This window comes from Pistacia vera, unplaced genomic scaffold, assembly GCF_008641045.1.
Source record: "Pistacia vera cultivar Batoury unplaced genomic scaffold, PisVer_v2 Contig320, whole genome shotgun sequence".
Classification (NCBI taxonomy): Eukaryota; Viridiplantae; Streptophyta; class Magnoliopsida; order Sapindales; family Anacardiaceae; genus Pistacia; species Pistacia vera.
In genome coordinates, this window is record NW_022196136.1 from 1,739,606 (window position 1) to 1,757,735 (window position 18,130).

Below are 18,130 nucleotides of genomic sequence, written 5' to 3' on the forward strand. Positions count from 1 at the left end.
TAAAAGGAATTAATAAGATCAAATACCTTGACTTGTATAATTATTCAAAATAATCCACAAGAAAATTTTCATAGCCACCAAACAGGAGAGTAAAATCCCCCACACATTTGCCTTCAAATAATTGAAATCATAATCTGAAAAGAAATGATTAAGCATATATAATGTAGTAGTAGAAAGTGAAGATTAGAATTAACAAAAGTTGAAGGTAGAAATGGAATGGTGACATTATAGAGTTTGGTAGCCGTCATTCGTTGCACCATACACTTTCCTAGGGGAAAATTAAACATCAAATGCTATCTATCTCTCTCCCCTCATAGCAATTACACCTCTCCGGTCTCCACCATTAAATGCTATTGCACCCTCTCAATACGCTCTGCAATAACTCCTCGCTGCCACATTTTTCTCCATCCGTTCCCCTCTTTCTTCTTTCTTTTATCCACTTTCGCCATTGAACTCTCTCTCTCTCTTAATTCGATTCTCCATCTTCTTCTTTTCATTCTTCGTGTTATTCTCTACATTGCTTGCCCCTATTTTTCTCTCTCAATATCCCAAACATATTCCTTACTGTAACAGCTCACATCAAAACCACCACAAACAACCACTTTCGGAGCCTTACCAGTTGGTTTTCCATTATCAAAGGGGATGGAAAACAGATCTAAACCCTTATCATTTTTGGGGCATTTTTAGGGCTTTTTAGGGGGTTGTTCGGTTTAGGGCAAAATCTTTGTGTAAGCAAGTTTTTGGATACTCTTTCGCTCTTCTTTAATTTTAGCATTTTTTAGGATCAGTGGTTTTGCAAATTCATATCTATATGAGATAAAGTGTTCTCATTTTGTTCTGATCCTCTCTCTCTCTCTCTCTCTCTTTTACGTTTTTATTTTCTTGATGCAGATAAAGCCAAAGAAAGAAAAGGAATGAAAATAAGGTGGTTTTGAGATAGACAGAGAAGGCATAGTTGGATCTTCCGTGATCTTCGTTGTGCGTTATTTGGGTTTAAACCTGATTTTTGTCTGTGAAGGGGCGTCTTAAATTTGTCAACTCAATCTTTCTACTAATATTCTGTTTCTCGTGCATTGGCACGTAAGAATCAGATAGGTTCAAGCAACTAGAGTGAGAAAAAGAGAGACTCTTTTCAACGGCTAAGAGAAATTATAAGTCAGCTCTCTTTGTTTTTTTCCATGTAATAACCTAATTGGTTTGCACAGACATCTGCAAGGAATCTAACAATACTTATTTTCCCTAATTACTATATTAAACCCCCAAACCAAACATCACTAGATACAGTGGAAACAAGAGTGGGGAAGCCATATACAATATAGGGTTTCTGGGTCTGAAAATATGCCAACCGGAGTTATGATCCCGGCAAGAAACGTGCCGTCAATGATCGGTAGGAACGGTAATGTTGTTGGTGGACTTGAATCATCATCAGGACTTTCCCTCGGTCAGGTCAGGACTTGAGCTTTCTTTCCTTTGCTCTTTGAATCTATGGTTTGGATGAGTTTTTTCTTCTTCTTCTAGTCTTTCTCATGTTTAATTCCTCGATTTTTCTGCTTGCTTTCTTCATTTTCAGTGAATGCCATGGGTTACAAGATTTTTGAGTTTGGATTCGTTTTATCATTTCTTCTCACTATTCAAATTAACTACGGATCTTTTGTTCATCTTCTACTTTTAAAAAAAATTTATTATATTGGTGATCTGCTCTTAGTGGAACTAATTTGCCATTTCAAGCAAAATCCATCTCGAAATTTGCGAAACCGCGTAAAGTCTTTTGCTCTGCACACACGGATAGAAACGTTAATTTGGGACCTTCGTTTTTTATTTAAACAAATAGAATCTTAACATGCTCTTAAGTCTTATTCTTGACTTAACCAAGTCGATCGTTTATTTTTTTAATAAACTAATGTCAGATAGGGTAATTTATCTGTCTTCTTGCCTACCATTTTAATCCTGGCAACCTTCTTCTCTTATATTCACTCTCTCTCCTACATATTTATGTGCTGCGACATGCGTTTGCATTTTTTTTTTTTCAGTGGAATTTTCCATTGTGTTGTTAGATTGAAAAACCATAAGCTTCGGAATCTTAAAGATCTGTAGAAATGTTCCAGCCAAACATGATGGAAGGTCAGCTTCACCCTTTAGACATGACCCAAAACACATCAGAAAGCGATATTGCGGCTCGTTTAAGAGATGACGAATTTGAAAGTACTAAATCTGGTAGCGAAAATCAAGAAGGTGCCTCCGGTGATGATCAAGAACCACGTCCAAAGAAGAAGAGATACCACCGTCATACTCAGCATCAGATCCAAGAAATGGAAGCGTAAGCTCAATGTTCAGTGGTTTCTTTGTTCAATTTTGATTATTTATAATATATATATTTTTTTTTGACAAAAGAATTTTTTTTGTGTTTTTTCTATTAGTTTCTTCAAAGAGTGTCCGCACCCAGATGACAAACAAAGGAAGGAACTGAGTCGTGAACTAGGGCTAGAACCTTTGCAAGTCAAATTTTGGTTCCAAAACAAGCGCACTCAAATGAAGGTATATAACGCTTTTTTATAACTTTGGCATGTTCTTACAAATATAATTACTTGATTCATTATTTTAATGGATTTATTTTCTGATCTTTGTTTTACATGAAAAGGGCCGTTACAATATGCTTTGTCTTCTCTAATGAAAAATTTTGGTGTTCATATCATTGTTAGTCAACGACTCAACTCTCCTTAGTTTGTTTCCGTGACTAATTTATTTTGTATATATTGTTGAACAGACCCAGCATGAGCGCCACGAAAACACACAGCTTCGTACTGAGAACGAAAAGCTTAGGGCTGACAACATGAGGTACAGAGAAGCTCTTAGCAATGCCTCATGTCCCAACTGTGGTGGTCCTACCGCTATAGGAGAAATGTCTTTTGATGAACATCATCTAAGACTTGAAAATGCTAGACTTAGAGAAGAGGTATTAGAAGTAGAAGCCTGGTGATTGCTAATGTCTTTTGTCCTCACAATTTTCTTGAACGGCGATTTTTTTATATTTTGTCAATTCATATTCAGATTGATCGCATCTCAGCGATTGCGGCCAAGTATGTTGGCAAGCCTGTGGTGAACTATCCACTTCTTTCTTCTCCGGTACCCTCTCGTCCACTTGACCTTGGTGTAGGAAATTTTGGTGGGCAACCAGGCATTGGAGGAGAGATGTATGGGGCCGCAGACCTCCTTAGGTCCATTAGCACCCCAACTGAGGCAGATAAGCCGATGATAATTGAGCTGGCAGTTGCAGCAATGGAGGAACTAATCAGAATGGCTCAGATGGGTGAACCCCTATGGATGAGTAGCATTGATGGAACCACAACTGTGCTAAACGAAGATGAATATATAAGGACATTTCCTCGGGGAATTGGTCCTAAACCAACTGGATTCAAATGTGAGGCATCTCGAGAAACTGCGGTTGTTATCATGAACCACATTAGTCTTGTTGAAATTCTGATGGATGTGGTAGGCTTAATTTCTTCCATGATACCAATTTTGGGGTTTCTATAATTTTTTACTGTCTAGTATCATGGGAACTAACTTGTGATAGATTTTTTTTTTTTTTTCCTGTAAATTTTAGAATCAGTGGTCGACTGTATTCTCTGGCATTGTCTCCAGAGCTATGACTCTGGAAGTACTATCAACAGGTGTAGCAGGGAACTACAATGGAGCCTTGCAAGTGGTATAATACTGGATTTCAATTCCCTTTTCGCACGTACTAATTTCTTTGGTTTCTTGATATTATTTTAACAAAATCTTCTTGATATCCATGCTTTTAGTTTATTTTAATTCTTATGAAAATCAAGAGATGTCTTGAATTAACTAGTAGCAAATCCTAAATGCTTTATTTAAAGATGGAGCTCAAAGGCAAAAGGAAACTAAATCATAAAAGATAATTTAGAATGCAATTCTGTATATAGGCTTTAATATCTTTCTTTCTGAATAAATATGCATGATTCTTATTATTAATTGTTGAATATTGTGCGATTTTCCAGATGACATCAGAGTTTCAAGTTCCTTCACCACTTGTTCCAACTCGTGAGAGTTATTATGTAAGGTACTGCAAACAACATGGAGAAGGGACCTGGGCAGTAGTTGATGTTTCCTTGGACAATTTGCGCCCTAGCCCAGCAGTTAGATGCCGAAGAAGGCCATCTGGATGTTTGATTCAGGAAATGCCTAATGGATACTCCAAGGTAAATCCTTTTAAGTTGATTAGTTGAAACTAACTATAATTTAAAATGATAAGTAGTCATTACTTAATTTCTACTTTCTAATTTCATATTGTGTATTAGGTGACATGGGTTGAGCATGTTGAGGTTGATGATAGAGGTGTACATAATCTGTACAAGCAGCTAGTCAGCTCTGGTAACGCATTTGGCGCAAAACGTTGGGTTGCTACCCTTGATCGACAGTGTGAACGCCTTGCAAGTGTCCTGGCAACAAATATTCCTACGGGTGAAGTTGGAGGTAATGCAACATATCTTCTTTATATCTATCTTTTGACCATGAGGAGTTTGTTTAGAAATTTTGACATAATGAAAGACAATTACTGAAATTTATTAAACTTTAACTAGTGATTACGAATCAAGATGGACGAAAGAGTATGCTGAAGCTGGCTGAAAGAATGGTGATTAGTTTCTGTGCTGGAGTGAGTGCCTCCACAGCTCATACTTGGACGACATTATCAGGAACTGGAGCTGATGATGTAAGGGTTATGACCAGAAAGAGTGTAGATGATCCAGGCAGACCCCCTGGTATTGTGCTTAGTGCTGCAACTTCTTTCTGGCTTCCCGTTCCACCAAAAAGAGTTTTCGATTTCCTTCGTGATGAGAACACTCGAAATGAGGTATATTAAGTATTTAAAAACCTTATAGACTTAGATATCCGAAAATTTTAACAGAGAATGAATACTAATTACAATTACTACTAAAATAACTAAGGTGAATTGATTTTTTGTTTTTTCTTGAAATTTACTTTTGCTAATTTTGAGAGGTTTTCGTTAGTTGTATGCACAGCTGATTAATAATTTATTTTATTTTATCCCTCTATTTGATACTATGACCTATAAATAGAAACTCTATTATTAACTAATAATTGGTAGCATATATTTTATATTTGTTATCTGGGTTCAACATAAGTTTGCATTGCATGTAGATGGTTGGGTATGTTTTATTATGATCAAAGCTAAACCATGATTTAAAAGACCATAAGTCAATGCATATAACATTTTTTTTTTTTTTTTTTAAATACTGGATTTGAATTGTAAAGTGTGATTATATTGGAATATTTAATAGCTTAGTAATTGGAGTTAGTCATATACAGGAGTCTTGTACTCAAGTCGCGGGAGATGCAATTATTGCATTTACCCAAAATAGAAAACTGTAAAGTTAAAAATGTGTGATGGTTTGAAAAATGATCAGCATATTATATTCTAGATTTTTTTTATCTAAATTAGTTTTCATAATTGCAGTGGGATATTCTTTCAAATGGTGGAGTCGTCCAAGAGATGGCACATATTGCAAATGGTCGGGATACAGGCAATTGCGTGTCTTTACTGCGAGTGAATGTAAGTGAAAAATGAGGTGCATTATTATTATTATTATTTTTTAATTCAGTTCTTTCTCCTTTAATAAGGAGTGAATGTAGTTAAGTGTTGGTAAATTTACTAATAATTCTTAAGAAATGTTGTTGTAGAGCGCAAATTCAAGCCAGAGCAACATGCTGATTTTACAAGAGAGTTGCACTGATCAGACAGCATCTTTCGTTATTTATGCGCCTGTTGATATTGTTGCAATGAATGTAGTACTAAATGGGGGAGACCCTGATTATGTTGCCCTTTTACCTTCCGGATTTGCGATTCTTCCTGATGGAACTACAGTTCATGGAGGAGGCATTGGTGAAACTGCATCTGGTGGATCTCTACTAACTGTTGCATTTCAGATTTTAGTTGATTCTGTTCCAACAGCAAAACTGTCCCTTGGATCTGTTGCTACTGTAAACAATTTGATTGCATGCACGGTTGAGAGAATAAAGGCTTCTTTGTCATGCGAGAATGCATGAACCTCAAAGCGGTAACTTCTTTATTTTCCGATTCCATCAACGTGATTTCATTAAGAATACTGTTTAATGTTCTTGGCATACTGATAACTTATTTGTTACCGTTGCAGTTATCAAAAGAAGAAGGAAAAAAGGAGAAAAATATATGAAGAAGAACAAATAGGTGGTGGGAAATTTCGGCTTGAAAAATATGGAGAGAAGTCAAGAGCGCACCTTACATGATCCTTTTTTGGTGATTTGAAGTTTGTTTAAGAACACATTGCAAGCAAACAAAGGATTAGAGGTTCGGGTATTGACTTCCTCAAAACAAGATTAAAAACAAAAAGAACATTAAGACCTTGTTAAAAAAAGGGTTGGATCTCCCTCACCTTCTTATAATTGGTTTTTGTTGTTAGGGGTTTTGGGATAATTTTGTTTAGTTGCTTAGTTATCTTGTTTTTTCCTTCTTCTCTTGTTGTATGTGTGTTTTCGAAGCACTAGTAGGTGGAAAAGCTCTCACCTGCTAACAGACGTTTGCTTCCTTTTCTTTTTCCATTTCAAGAGCTGTTGAAATAGACACAGACTGCTAGTCTTTTCTTTTTGTGTTTAATTATTTTTTGTGCTAATTTTGTCTTTTTCAAAGGTTTCTTTGTTCTATAATGTTAATTGGATAATGTGGTCACTGAGGCCAACTGGCCGGCGGATTCATCTCCGCTGCTCACTGACCAACTCCAATCTGATTGATCGATCTTAAATAACAAAACTGACTAAGAAATCCAATAGAAATCCAGAATATGCTTTCCGATTCAACAGTAAATAGAGAGCAAACTCGATCCAAATTATTGAGACTTTTGAAGAGGGGATGTCGATGAGTGTTTTGGTGATCGCAGGTTGAATTTTTATGGTTGGGATTGGTTAAAATTTGACTTAGAAGATGCGACTGCGCATTCGATAAGTCGCTTGATTTCTGATAATTCTAAAAGAGGCAAGAGTAAGGTTTGAGGGGTTTTGGTTATTCATAATTGAAGAAGAGAATAGTGGTGGTATTAGGTTGTAACGATGTTAGAATCAGCCAACGATTGGTCAGAATATAAACTTTGGATAGTAAATTGATATTTTGAAACTTTTTAGGTGGGAATGTGTCATTAAGACAAACCTTGGGTGGGAAAAAGTCGTTTACTCTAAATCAAACTTTAAAAATCTAAATAAGAACCAAAAAATACTGCAAATAAGTACACTCAAGACATGACACAACACAAAAGAAATATTGATGAACTGGAGAGGAAAAAATAAAATCCGAGCAACTAAACGCCAACACTCCTAACAAAAACACATAAAAAAGTACCCACAATTCTTAGGTGAGAATATGTCTCGCTGGTCAGCTGCAACTGCAAATGTAGAAGAATACAGATGGTGTGATATTATATTATTATTGACTTTGTTGATTCGCTAATTAAAGTCTATTTGAAAAGGTTGAAGTTTAAATTGGACCAAGAACGGAAGGATCGTCTATATATGATTCTGAAACATGGGCCGGGCTTGCTTTGCCGTTGATAAGTAAAATATGGATCATCTAGTCACGAAAAAGATTATTTAATATATAATTTTCTCGCCGGACTTCTAATTATAGTAGTTAACCGCTGTAATTATAAACCAATTAATTACTTCAGTTACTCTTCTACTATATTTTAGCATTTACATATATGGCATGTCTCATCCTGGTGGTGGTGCCAATTTCATCCTCATTGTGTAGTTGTTTCCCTTACACATGTACAATGTTAATGACAAATGCAATGTTTCCTTGTATTTCATCTTGTTGCTGGTGCAGTTTACATTGCACAAATGTCATGAGCTCTCACCTTAATTTATGAAACTGTTGGCTCTTCACTACCTATTGTTTTAGCACTATGTACATGTCAGATTGAATTTTTTTATTTTTCTCAGTTTTCTTCAGTTACTCTGCTCTTTCCATCTTCTTCTTTATTTTGAAGAGACGCTTCTATGTATTCTCGACTGTGCCACTGTTTTCTACAAGTTAATTCTGATTTTGATTAATACAATATTCAAATTCTATATCCGTCCTCTAAACGTACTAAAAGAAGATTAAAATTAATTGGTAATGACCTAATTAGCAATTGTTAATGACTAGTCCTAAGTACCTAGTCATGAGCCACCAATCATGATAAGGCTGACACTGTCCCTTCCAAATATACTTGCAATGGTTAATTTGTGCGGAAGCACTACGATATGAAAACTAGCACTAATTATTAATTAAAAGTTTTAAGAATGTAATTAAAATCATAATAAAATTTCCTTTTTAAGTCTAACAGAAATCAGTGTTGCCAATCTCATCCACAATATACATCAGCGAAATATACAGTATACAGTATTCGTATCAGTAAATTAATGTCCAGGTCTTCAAAGAAATGCGTGCATATTTGTCCCTAGCATAAAATAGAAGGTCATTAATTATTTAACGGGTCAATTCAAATTACGAAACCACATTCTTAAAAGATTAAATAATTTAATTAGTGACCACGAGTATCACTGGTTTTCTAATTCTTTGGTTTGAGAGGAAAAATGATAAAAATGAGATAAACCTGAAAGCACTAACTTTCAAAAGTAAAATGAGGCTGTTTATACGTACAGGGAATCAGCTGGTTTTGAAATACATTCCCCATCTCGGCTCAAGGTTTTGTCTGAAACAGGTTTAAAATATTGTGGTTTAGTGAAGGATAGAGGCTTCAGAAGATTTCTAATATATATGAGGGTGAAATTCACGCGCCGAGAAGATAGATTGGAATAGTTTCAGAGGGAATCCAAAAAAGGCTTCTTTTACTTAACGCTAACAAAGGCAGCCAACTCTACTTCGTCTTAATTCTCTTACTTGTTTACAACAGAATCGGCCTGAAACATTTATGAAACTTCCATGAGAAGAGGCCAGAGCAATCATCATAGGCCAAATTCTGACCCAAATATATACCCTCATTTCGAATTGCATCTCTTTTATGCGATTGTGTATTGACCCCACTTAGTATCATGGAAAATTCGTGCCACTTTAGGTCTAGATAAGTGTTTGGAGTCATTCACAGTTCACTCAGTACAAAAGGCCATGAACCTACCACCCTCTTTACATAAAGCCTTCCATTTCTGTCTTGTCTCTTTCAAACTCTCTCGTTTTCACAGTGAAACCAATCCCTAAACCATGGCAATTATTGAGAATGATGGTTTCTCAAGTCTCCCAGACGAACTTGTCATCTTGATCATCTCCTTCCTTCCCTTTATTGATGCGTTTCGCCTTTGTTTGTTAAGAAAAGAATGGCATAAAAGGGCTCTTTGGTTGCATTGCCCTAACTTCGAACTGTTTGAAGCAGACTTCACGTTTCCAGGTGCCAGGCAATATTCGTTCAATGTTGGAAAAAGAGTCCGTTCCATGGAGTTGAAAAGATTTGGGAAGCTGCGATTTGTAGATTTTCTCAATAAGGCCGTTAATGGTCTAACCTCACCGGCGTTATCCAAATTCAGTTTCCGCATGTTTTATTCCACCCAATACCAAGAAAATGTAGATAAGTGGATCAATGTTGCCTTGGCAAAATATGTGAAGGAGTTAAGTCTAGACTTTTCAGATGGAGACCCCATAGATCCCCAGCCACTGTTGCTCAATGCTCCACAATATGTCTTGCCCAATTTTTTCTATGAAAATGGCAGGTCTATTAGGGTTTTGAACCTAAACTCGTGCGGTTTGGGTTCTTTCAACTTTCAGAACTTTATTGGGCTAAGTAGCTTGACGCTAACAAGGGTGAGGCTTCATTGGGAGGAGATAGCACCTCTACTGGCCGCTTGTCCTCTGTTGGAGAGTTTGTGCTTAGTGGAGTGTTATCGAGTGATTAAGATTGATATGAGTTTCGTGTTATTGAGGCTTAAAAGGTTGATAATCAGGCATTGTGTACCAGTTACTCTTGGGGTGGAGCTTTGCCTTCCAAAACTTCAATATTTTGAGTATGCAGGGAGAATGGTGCTGTTGAATCTGAGCAAATTAGATGAAATACAGGAAGTGGTTTTGGATTATCGTTTGGATTTTTTTTATCCTTATGAGGCTGAGGATATAGTGGCACTTTTTTCTGGTTTTGCTGACGCCAGGATCCTTAAAGTATGCACTTCTGCTCTCAAGGTAAATTTTCTTCCAAATCATATAAATATTCCCTTGCCTCTATATACGGCTTAGATATATTTGTTTATGTTTTCCATTTCACTATATTCATTAATATTTCTATTGCAAAGAATCATTTCTTTTCGACTTGAATTTTGATCACAGAATCCTTGAAGATTTTCCTATTACTTTCTTTAATTAGATATATTTATTTTCTTGGTGTGATTTTGCTTACATACATTGTAGGTGAGTATAAATATTTCTTGACATAGAATTCCAAAACTTGAAAAAATAGATTCACAAATTGAGACACACTTTATTTAATCTTTCTTTTTTCCTCTTTTAATGGAAGATCTTGGAAAACTTCATCCAACATTTGATTTCAGAATTAGAAATCTCTAAATACCTAATGATAAACAACATTTTTTCCTCAAACTAAAAAGTCTAGTATAGGCATTCACATTTTGTTTTCACAAATACATGCATTGATCTATTGATCAACCTTTAAAATCATTATTCATGTATCATAAGTATTTAATGATTAGACATGAGCAGAAATTAAGTTTATTATCATGTAACATATGCAGACAATATACCTTGTTTGGTACACTTTTCAAATCTTATCCTATCCTATTGTAAATAGTAAAAACGTGTTTGTTTTTCTATTTGCGGAATTTGATTCAAAATCCAATTCAAAACATACAATTACCTTTCACAATAAAAGTTTATAAATTAATAAAAACACCCCCACCTACCCAAACCATTGTCGCTCGCCAGCAACCATTGCCAGTGCCAACTGGTGTTGACGCCAGAATAGTGCACGACCGGCCAAATCTAGTTGGTCGTGTGTCATTCTGACGACTGTCAGCCACTGTCCGATTGTGGTGGCCGGCTACCAGCAATCAGTTGGGTGGGTGGGGGGTGTTTTTGTTAATTTATAAACTTTTATTGGGGTGGTGTTTAGTTAAATTAATAAATGTAGGGGGTTAAAATTAATCTAAATATTTTTAGAAAATGTTTTCAATAAATGTACCAAGCATATTCTCATAATCCTATCTTATTGATTTAATCCTATACTATTTCAAATAATGTACCAAATGGACCCTAGATCTTCTGATCGATGAAATGACGTAAGCAACAGTTAAGTTCATTATTTTGTTTTATACTCTTTTAATAATAGATCAAATGATGCATAACTACTTGAGTTAAGTTCATTATTTTGTTCTATACACTTTTATGGTAGATCAAATGATGACAAAACCACTTATGTTAAGCTCGTTATCCATGTAAAACAACAGTTATTCTAATTTAGTACAATAGGAATCTTATAATCATTAGATATAATAGCTCAGGTCAACAAAATTTTGTCGCACATGATATAGTTCCGAAATAGGGTTTTAAAGATGATTATCGGTGTAGAAAGCGAGTCCAAGAGGAGTATTGGAGAGGAAAGTGGTACACAATAACCTTACGACCCTATCCTATCCTATTAGATTTAATCATATCCTATACTATCTTATCCTATTCAAAATAGAATAATATTCCAAATAATGCACCAAACGGACCCTAGATCTTCTGATTGATGAAATGACGTAAGCAATGGTTAAGTTTGTTATTTTGTTTTATACTCTTTTAACAATAGATCAAATGATGCATAACTACTTTAGTTAAGTTCATATACACTTTAATGGTAGATCAAATGATGACAAAACCACTTATGTTAAGTTTGTTATCCATGTAAAACAACTGTTATTCTAATCTAGTAAAATAAGAATCGTATAATCGTTAGATATGGTAGCTCAGGTCAACAAAATTTTGTCGCACATGATATAGTTCCAAAATAGGATTTTAAAGATGATTATCGGCGTAGAAAAGAGTAATGTTACACTTAAAAAAAGATCTTACAAAGATTTTTATACAAAGTAATGTGACAGAAAATAAATGGAAGAGTGAATATAATGAGTTTGACTTTTTGTTTTATTCTTCTATTAATTTTTTGCCACCTTATTTTGTATGGAAATCTTTATAATTTTTTTTTGTAAGTATAGTATTATTAATTCTTTAATTGATAATTTGTTGATTTTTGTTTAAGCTTATAAATAAACATACTGAATTCTGAGAGGAAAAAAAAATCAAGTTTCAAATTATATTTTAGATGATGAATACTCATATAGGAATTAGAATTTAGTGTTGCTGAACATGCCCTATCTCAAGATTTTATATTTTTTTTTTTGTTACTAAAATATGTGTTTTAGGAGCAATTTATCTAAGCCTATCCGCAGGTTGGGTCAATAGAGGAAAGTTTAGAAGTTAAATTTGTCCATTCTTTTATTGTATAATCAAGGGTATCTTTGTTCTTCATGTAACAAAAATATACATATATTTCATCTTGGAAAGAACCAAAACAAAGTTAGCTGTTACCTTCTTGTTTTTTATTTTTCTCTGCAGAAGTTTTCCAAGGACTACTTATTGTACTGCAAACCACCGGCTCACATATTGCACATCGAGCATTTGACATTGAAGACATGCTTAGGACGATATGAACTGCCAGCCATAATGTGCTTGCTCAGAAGTTCACCGCACCTCAAAACACTCTCAATTTTGTCCAGCTTGATGGAGTTGACAGAGGTAAGTTCCCTGACTCATTTCCTGACAAATATCAATTTGTGGAATATAATTCCATTTAATTAGCTTAGTAAACGATTGTATTGCAGTATCAGGATTTTATGTATAATCGCTATAGTGATCGATTGCCTGAAGGAATTTGGACAAAAAAAGGATGGAGACTTGATAATCTTGAACGGGTTGAGATGCAGGGGTTTACAGCAAAGAAAATTGAAGTTGACCTTCTCAAATTCATACTGAGGAAATCAAGATTCCTCCAGAAACTAATTGTTAAACCTTTGATCAGAGGTTCTTCATCAGAAAATTCAAAGGCCTTGAAGGATCTGAAAGATGTGGCGGTTGCTTCTGGTCAGGCAGTGATAAAATGGTATTGAATTGCCAAATAGTGATATCTACTGCTATCTGCCTCAAAACGCTCAATCTGATAAGGGAGAATAGTATGTAGGTATCTAATGTATAAGAATCCCGTTTCTTCTTCTACTTTCTGTTCTACACAGATTTGTGTGCTGTGTCTAGGTGTTGAACCTTTGACCTTATATATATGACTTTCAATTTCAGTTGCAGCACTTTATCTTATTTTGCATGTGTGTTTCCAGTTAATGAATTAAGCATTTTCTTTTTCCAATTATGTCTTGATATTTACCTTTTTATCTTAATTTTTTTGCCAGCTGTTCCTGGCTAGATAGAAATGTTGAGCATCAGTGAATTAAAAATCTTAATCACTGTTCTAATTCAAGATTTATAAGCAAGTTCCAACTTCGATATTGTTTAGGTTTCCACTCTCGGTCCAGATATTATGCTAAATTCTTTATATATATGACACTTATTTATGAAGATGAGTACACTCGTTATCTTCTTGATGAGAATACTGTTATCAGCAAGCGGTTATGCATATAACAACTTATTTATGAAGATCATGAGTTCATATGAACATCCTGAAGATTTCCTGGAGTTAATGTCTGTTGCAGAACTCTATTAAAACAGAAGCAGAATTAAGATTAATGACTTTAAAGTTACTGTTAGTTATCAGCTGTAATTGTTTCGCTTCTTTAATTTCCTTTTATACAAAGTTTGTTGTCATACAAATTCTCTGTAGTGTAGATGATATTTTTTTTCTTGAGACATACACTGCTAATTTACATGTTTATGAACAAGTAGCCAGTGACGGCTGCAATCTGTGACACATGCAACAGCATGAAGTACATGCTGTGTGACAGATTTGCTATCATTCAAAGTTTATGTCTGCCTGGATTCGTCATTGTTTGGTAATGCATAAGAACTTACTTGTGTAATCATAATGCTGAATTGAGAATCTAGACCCTCCTTGTCAACTGGAAAATCAACCCAATCATCTTTCTAACGGATTAGTACGGATTTTGGTTATATTTTATTTCAGAATCAGGTTAACACTCAACTTTCAGTAATATCCTCCACAAATTAAACCGTTCTGGATCCAATAAAAACATTGGGTCAAATCCAACCTTCTCACATTCAAAATAAAATTCTGTATAAATCCCGAATGCAAAAAGAAAGAACAGGTGTTCACACAAAAAATGAAATAGCAAACTCTCTAAATACTAAAAACCATCTCAAGCCTTCTTCTTCCTCCCCAAAGCAGATCTCTTGCCTATATTCAATGTCGTCGTTTTTGCAGGATTCCCCAGCAGCCCACGTAGAATGGCCAAAACACCCAGACCCATGAACGGAAAGTAGACCATTATCAGCTCATCAGAAGCCTTTCCCGATCCGAACAGATCCGCCAATACAGCCGCCTGCAATTCACATCAAGATAATTAAAATCAGCGAGCTGATTTGGGATTATAAAGAGAACAGAAAATATTTTATTTTAGTTACCATGGAAGTGACAACAGAGGCGCCGTACATCAAACACGTGGTGTTAAACCAAGACTTAGAAGTAAGAATTGCAAAGATGTTAAGAATGGCGAGTGGCCACTGAAACACAAGTTCGTGGGTAACAATGCCTACGAAAAAATGGGGCTTCTCGGAGACAAGATAATCTCCATACTGTCGGATGTACCATTGCTTGATATCGATGAGGATTTGTGGGAAGAAGGTCAGCGGCAGACAAGTCTGGGCGTCGATCAACGGCGCGGCCGCCGCGATTAAGAGGAAGAAAATAAAGAGTATTGCGTCAACTAGGTTGAGGAGAGCTCCCATATTGATGGTTGAATGTTGATGGAAGGATGGAAGGATGGATTTATGATTGGATTTGGGGTGTTTGTAGAAATATGCTCACTTCGACTTCAAGATCCTTGTCTTTCGACGGTGGTTTTGGGTTTTTATTTTCTCAACCTTTTTCATTTGTCGATCATGTCATGTTTTAATACACATATATATAAATAAATATGGCTTCAAATTTTGTGAATTAATCCTATACAATGTTTATTGATTGATGACATTAAATTTTCTTTTTCAATTTTCAATTTTTTAAGTAAAATTATTTTTATTTTAATCACATCAAATATATTTTGGGTAACAATGGATATTTTATTCAATAATACTATACTTACAAATAAATCTTATAAAGATTTCTATATAAAGTGAGGTGACAAAAAATGAATGGAAGAGTGAAACAAAAAATCAAACTTATTAAATTCACTATTCCATTCATTTTTTGTTACATCACTTTGTATGGAGGTCTTTGTAAAATTTATTTGTAAGTGTAATATTACTCTATTTTATTTTATTTTTTTGGAAAAAGAATTAGATATTTTTAACCTTAATTTATTTTTAAAAAAAAAATAGAGAAGGATTTAGGTATATTTTAAGATTGAAAATAAAGAAAATTTTAAGCAATCATAAAAAAAAATTATTAAAATCTCATTTCTATATGCTTTCTTGGAGAAGTAGAGTTACAATTTTTCAATTATTTCAGATACGGTAAAGAATGGCGAAGAATGATGAGAAGACTTTATCATATTTGAAGTTATAAAATACTAATAAGTAGAAAACAAATAAAGAATTCTTACCTTATAATTGAAAAAACAAAACTCTTAAGTACTGGTTAAAGTTGAGGTATTTTTATGGGCATATATGTAAATTTATCATTTTAAAAAACTGTTAAAACGTTGGAAAATAAACTCTCAAGCATAAGTTGAGTGTTTTAAAAACTGCTACTAAAAACCCCTCAAAACCGTTACGATCGTTTACCCTCAAAACCGCTACTGTGGTTTACCGTCATAACCGCTATCATGAAACTCCCAAACGATCCTTATACTCACCAAATATAATAAAATAATAAAATACAATTAACCTAATAGAAGGAAGAAACAGGGATCAATAAAATCAACCAAATAAATGAATAAACCGTAGAATAGGAGGTGAATCGAAACGATGTAGTTTGGTGAAAGTCCTAATGTTCCCTTGTACAGAGCAGATAATTTATTCATGCCTAAGGTTTGGCTTAAGAACCGTTGGTCCGCAGGAATACTTAAGTTACACTATCATCCCTATGTTAGCTGACGGTGTCACCCAAATTTAGGTGCTAACTCTGCTTGTGTTGTATAAGTCTATAATACCCTTCTGTTTATATATACAACAAAGCTACGGACACCAAAAAATTTACACCGAAAATGTGTACCGGCCTACGTGTACGCGTGACTCGATTTTTTTATCAATTTTTTTCTAGTAAACGGCCGTCCATCAAATATGGACGGCCGTTCACTCACATGGACTCACTAGGGATGGGCGTCCCCATTTAAAAGACGCCCGTCCATAATTAAAATACAATAAAATAATTTTATAAATATTAGGGATGACCGTTCATCCGTTATGGACGGCCGTCCCTTTATTTTGGACAGGTGCCCGCAAATAAGGGACGCCCGTCCTTAACCAAAATATGAAAAAAAAAAAAAAAAAAAAACTTTGGGATGGCCGTCCTTACGTTTGGATTGGCGTCCATTAGGAATGGACGTCAGTCCCTTACGTTTGGCCCATCCATACTTTAAAAAAAAAAAAAAAATTCTAAACCTCTTCTTCTTCGTCTTCATTCCCCATCTCCCCTCTTCTTCTTGTCCAGTGTTATTGAGATGTTACAGATGTATGTATAAATCTTTACAATAATTCAACTGTTTTACAATAGAATCGTCATTGTTGACTCATTTATATCAAAACAAAATGAAGACAAGACAAGCAACAATCATGCAACTATAAAAACAACTGATCATCATGCTGCAGCAACACAAAAACTCAAGAAAAAATTTATACATACATTTGAGTTGTGAAAATATAAACAAAAGCAAAACAAGCAATAATGGCGAGTGACGGTGAAGTTATGAACAAGAAGCAAGTTATATTGAAACACTTCGTTGATGGAGCTCCAAAAGAATCTGACATGTTGGTGAAAACAAGTTCAATATCTTTGAAAGTCATTGCAGCCACTGAAACAGCAGTGTGGAGCTACGCATTCTGGGCTCTCCATTACAGCAGCCACTGCTGCGTCTTCATCTTCAAGAAAGAACAAGTAGTCTGCCAAGACTTCCTACTCCTTGTTTTTCCATGTCGCCTTTTCTTCAGCAAAACACTTCCTGCTCCTTGTTTTTCCATAAAGAGCACGTATAAAAATGGTGAATTTTGATATTTTGAGTAGCAAAAACCTTTTCTTTTCCTTTCTCGATTGCTTTTTAGTGTTTACTCCATTTCCCATGGATCCAGAGTTGAGTGTGGGTGGGTAAGAAGTAGTAATATTAAGTAAACGAAAGTTTTCATTTTTATTGTCCATTCAATATGTTTAGGCTCAACTCAAAGCTTTGTATTTGTATTGGGTTCCTTTTCCTTTGGCGTTTGGCGTTGAACTTGGGGTAAAAACTAAAAGAAACTATCGAGAGGTCTCATTAGTTTACTACTCTCCTTCACTTTATTCTCTTCAAATTCGATACTTTCTGTTTAGTGTACCCAGAACCAGAACGAGGTTTTATTTTTATTTTGGTTAAAGATTTATACATAAATCTGTAACATCTCAATAACATTGGACAAGAAGAAGAGAGGAGATGGGGAATGAAAACAAAGAAGAAGAGGTTTAGAATATTTTTTTTTTTTAAAAGTATGGACGCCTGTCCAAAATTTATAGACGGCTGTCCAAAATAAAGGGACGGCCGTTTATAAAATTTTTTTATTGTATTTTAATTATGGACGGGCGTCCTTTAAATGGGGACGCCCGTCCCTGATATATGGACCCCCGTCCATATCCATATTAGTGAATGGCTGTTCATATTTGATGGACAGCCGTTCACTAGAAAAAAATTGATAAAAAATCGAGTCATGCGTACACGT

At 34.9% G+C, this 18,130-nt stretch overlaps 3 protein-coding genes across 5 annotated transcripts; 2 read left to right on the forward strand and 1 right to left on the reverse strand.

Annotated features, from left to right (window-relative positions):
• Window positions 1-431: 431 nt before the first annotated feature.
• On the forward strand, window positions 432-6,092 carry LOC116137135 (homeobox-leucine zipper protein HDG2). 3 transcript variants are annotated; one of them, XM_031422820.1, is made up of 12 exons: window positions 432-728; window positions 892-1,446; window positions 2,106-2,317; window positions 2,418-2,535; window positions 2,765-2,953; window positions 3,049-3,489; window positions 3,605-3,706; window positions 4,020-4,220; window positions 4,320-4,494; window positions 4,602-4,873; window positions 5,498-5,593; window positions 5,722-6,092. In XM_031422820.1, the coding sequence occupies exons 2-12, from the start codon at window positions 1,339-1,341 to the stop codon at window positions 6,085-6,087; spliced, it is 2,280 nt and encodes a 759-aa protein (XP_031278680.1). In that variant the 5' UTR covers window positions 432-728; window positions 892-1,338; the 3' UTR covers window positions 6,088-6,092. The 3 variants fall into 3 exon arrangements, with proteins under 3 accessions (XP_031278680.1, XP_031278681.1, XP_031278682.1); XM_031422821.1 differs by lacking the exon at window positions 432-728 and having other exon boundaries at window positions 1,344-1,446; window positions 2,031-2,317; XM_031422822.1 differs by lacking the exon at window positions 432-728 and having other exon boundaries at window positions 1,348-1,446; window positions 2,055-2,317.
• A 3,176-nt stretch (window positions 6,093-9,268) lies between these two features.
• On the forward strand, window positions 9,269-13,212 carry LOC116137085 (putative F-box protein At3g29830). The gene is made up of 3 exons (XM_031422774.1): window positions 9,269-10,234; window positions 12,662-12,841; window positions 12,928-13,212. Exons 1-3 carry the CDS (start codon window positions 9,269-9,271, stop codon window positions 13,210-13,212), a joined length of 1,431 nt encoding a protein of 476 aa, XP_031278634.1.
• A 1,048-nt stretch (window positions 13,213-14,260) lies between these two features.
• On the reverse strand, window positions 14,261-15,154 carry LOC116137153 (sigma intracellular receptor 2-like). Its single transcript, XM_031422838.1, has 2 exons — window positions 14,693-15,154; window positions 14,261-14,610 (listed from the first exon to the last, which is right to left on the reverse strand). The coding sequence occupies exons 1-2, from the start codon at window positions 15,014-15,016 to the stop codon at window positions 14,428-14,430; spliced, it is 507 nt and encodes a 168-aa protein (XP_031278698.1). The 5' UTR covers window positions 15,017-15,154; the 3' UTR covers window positions 14,261-14,427.
• Window positions 15,155-18,130: the final 2,976 nt, after the last annotated feature.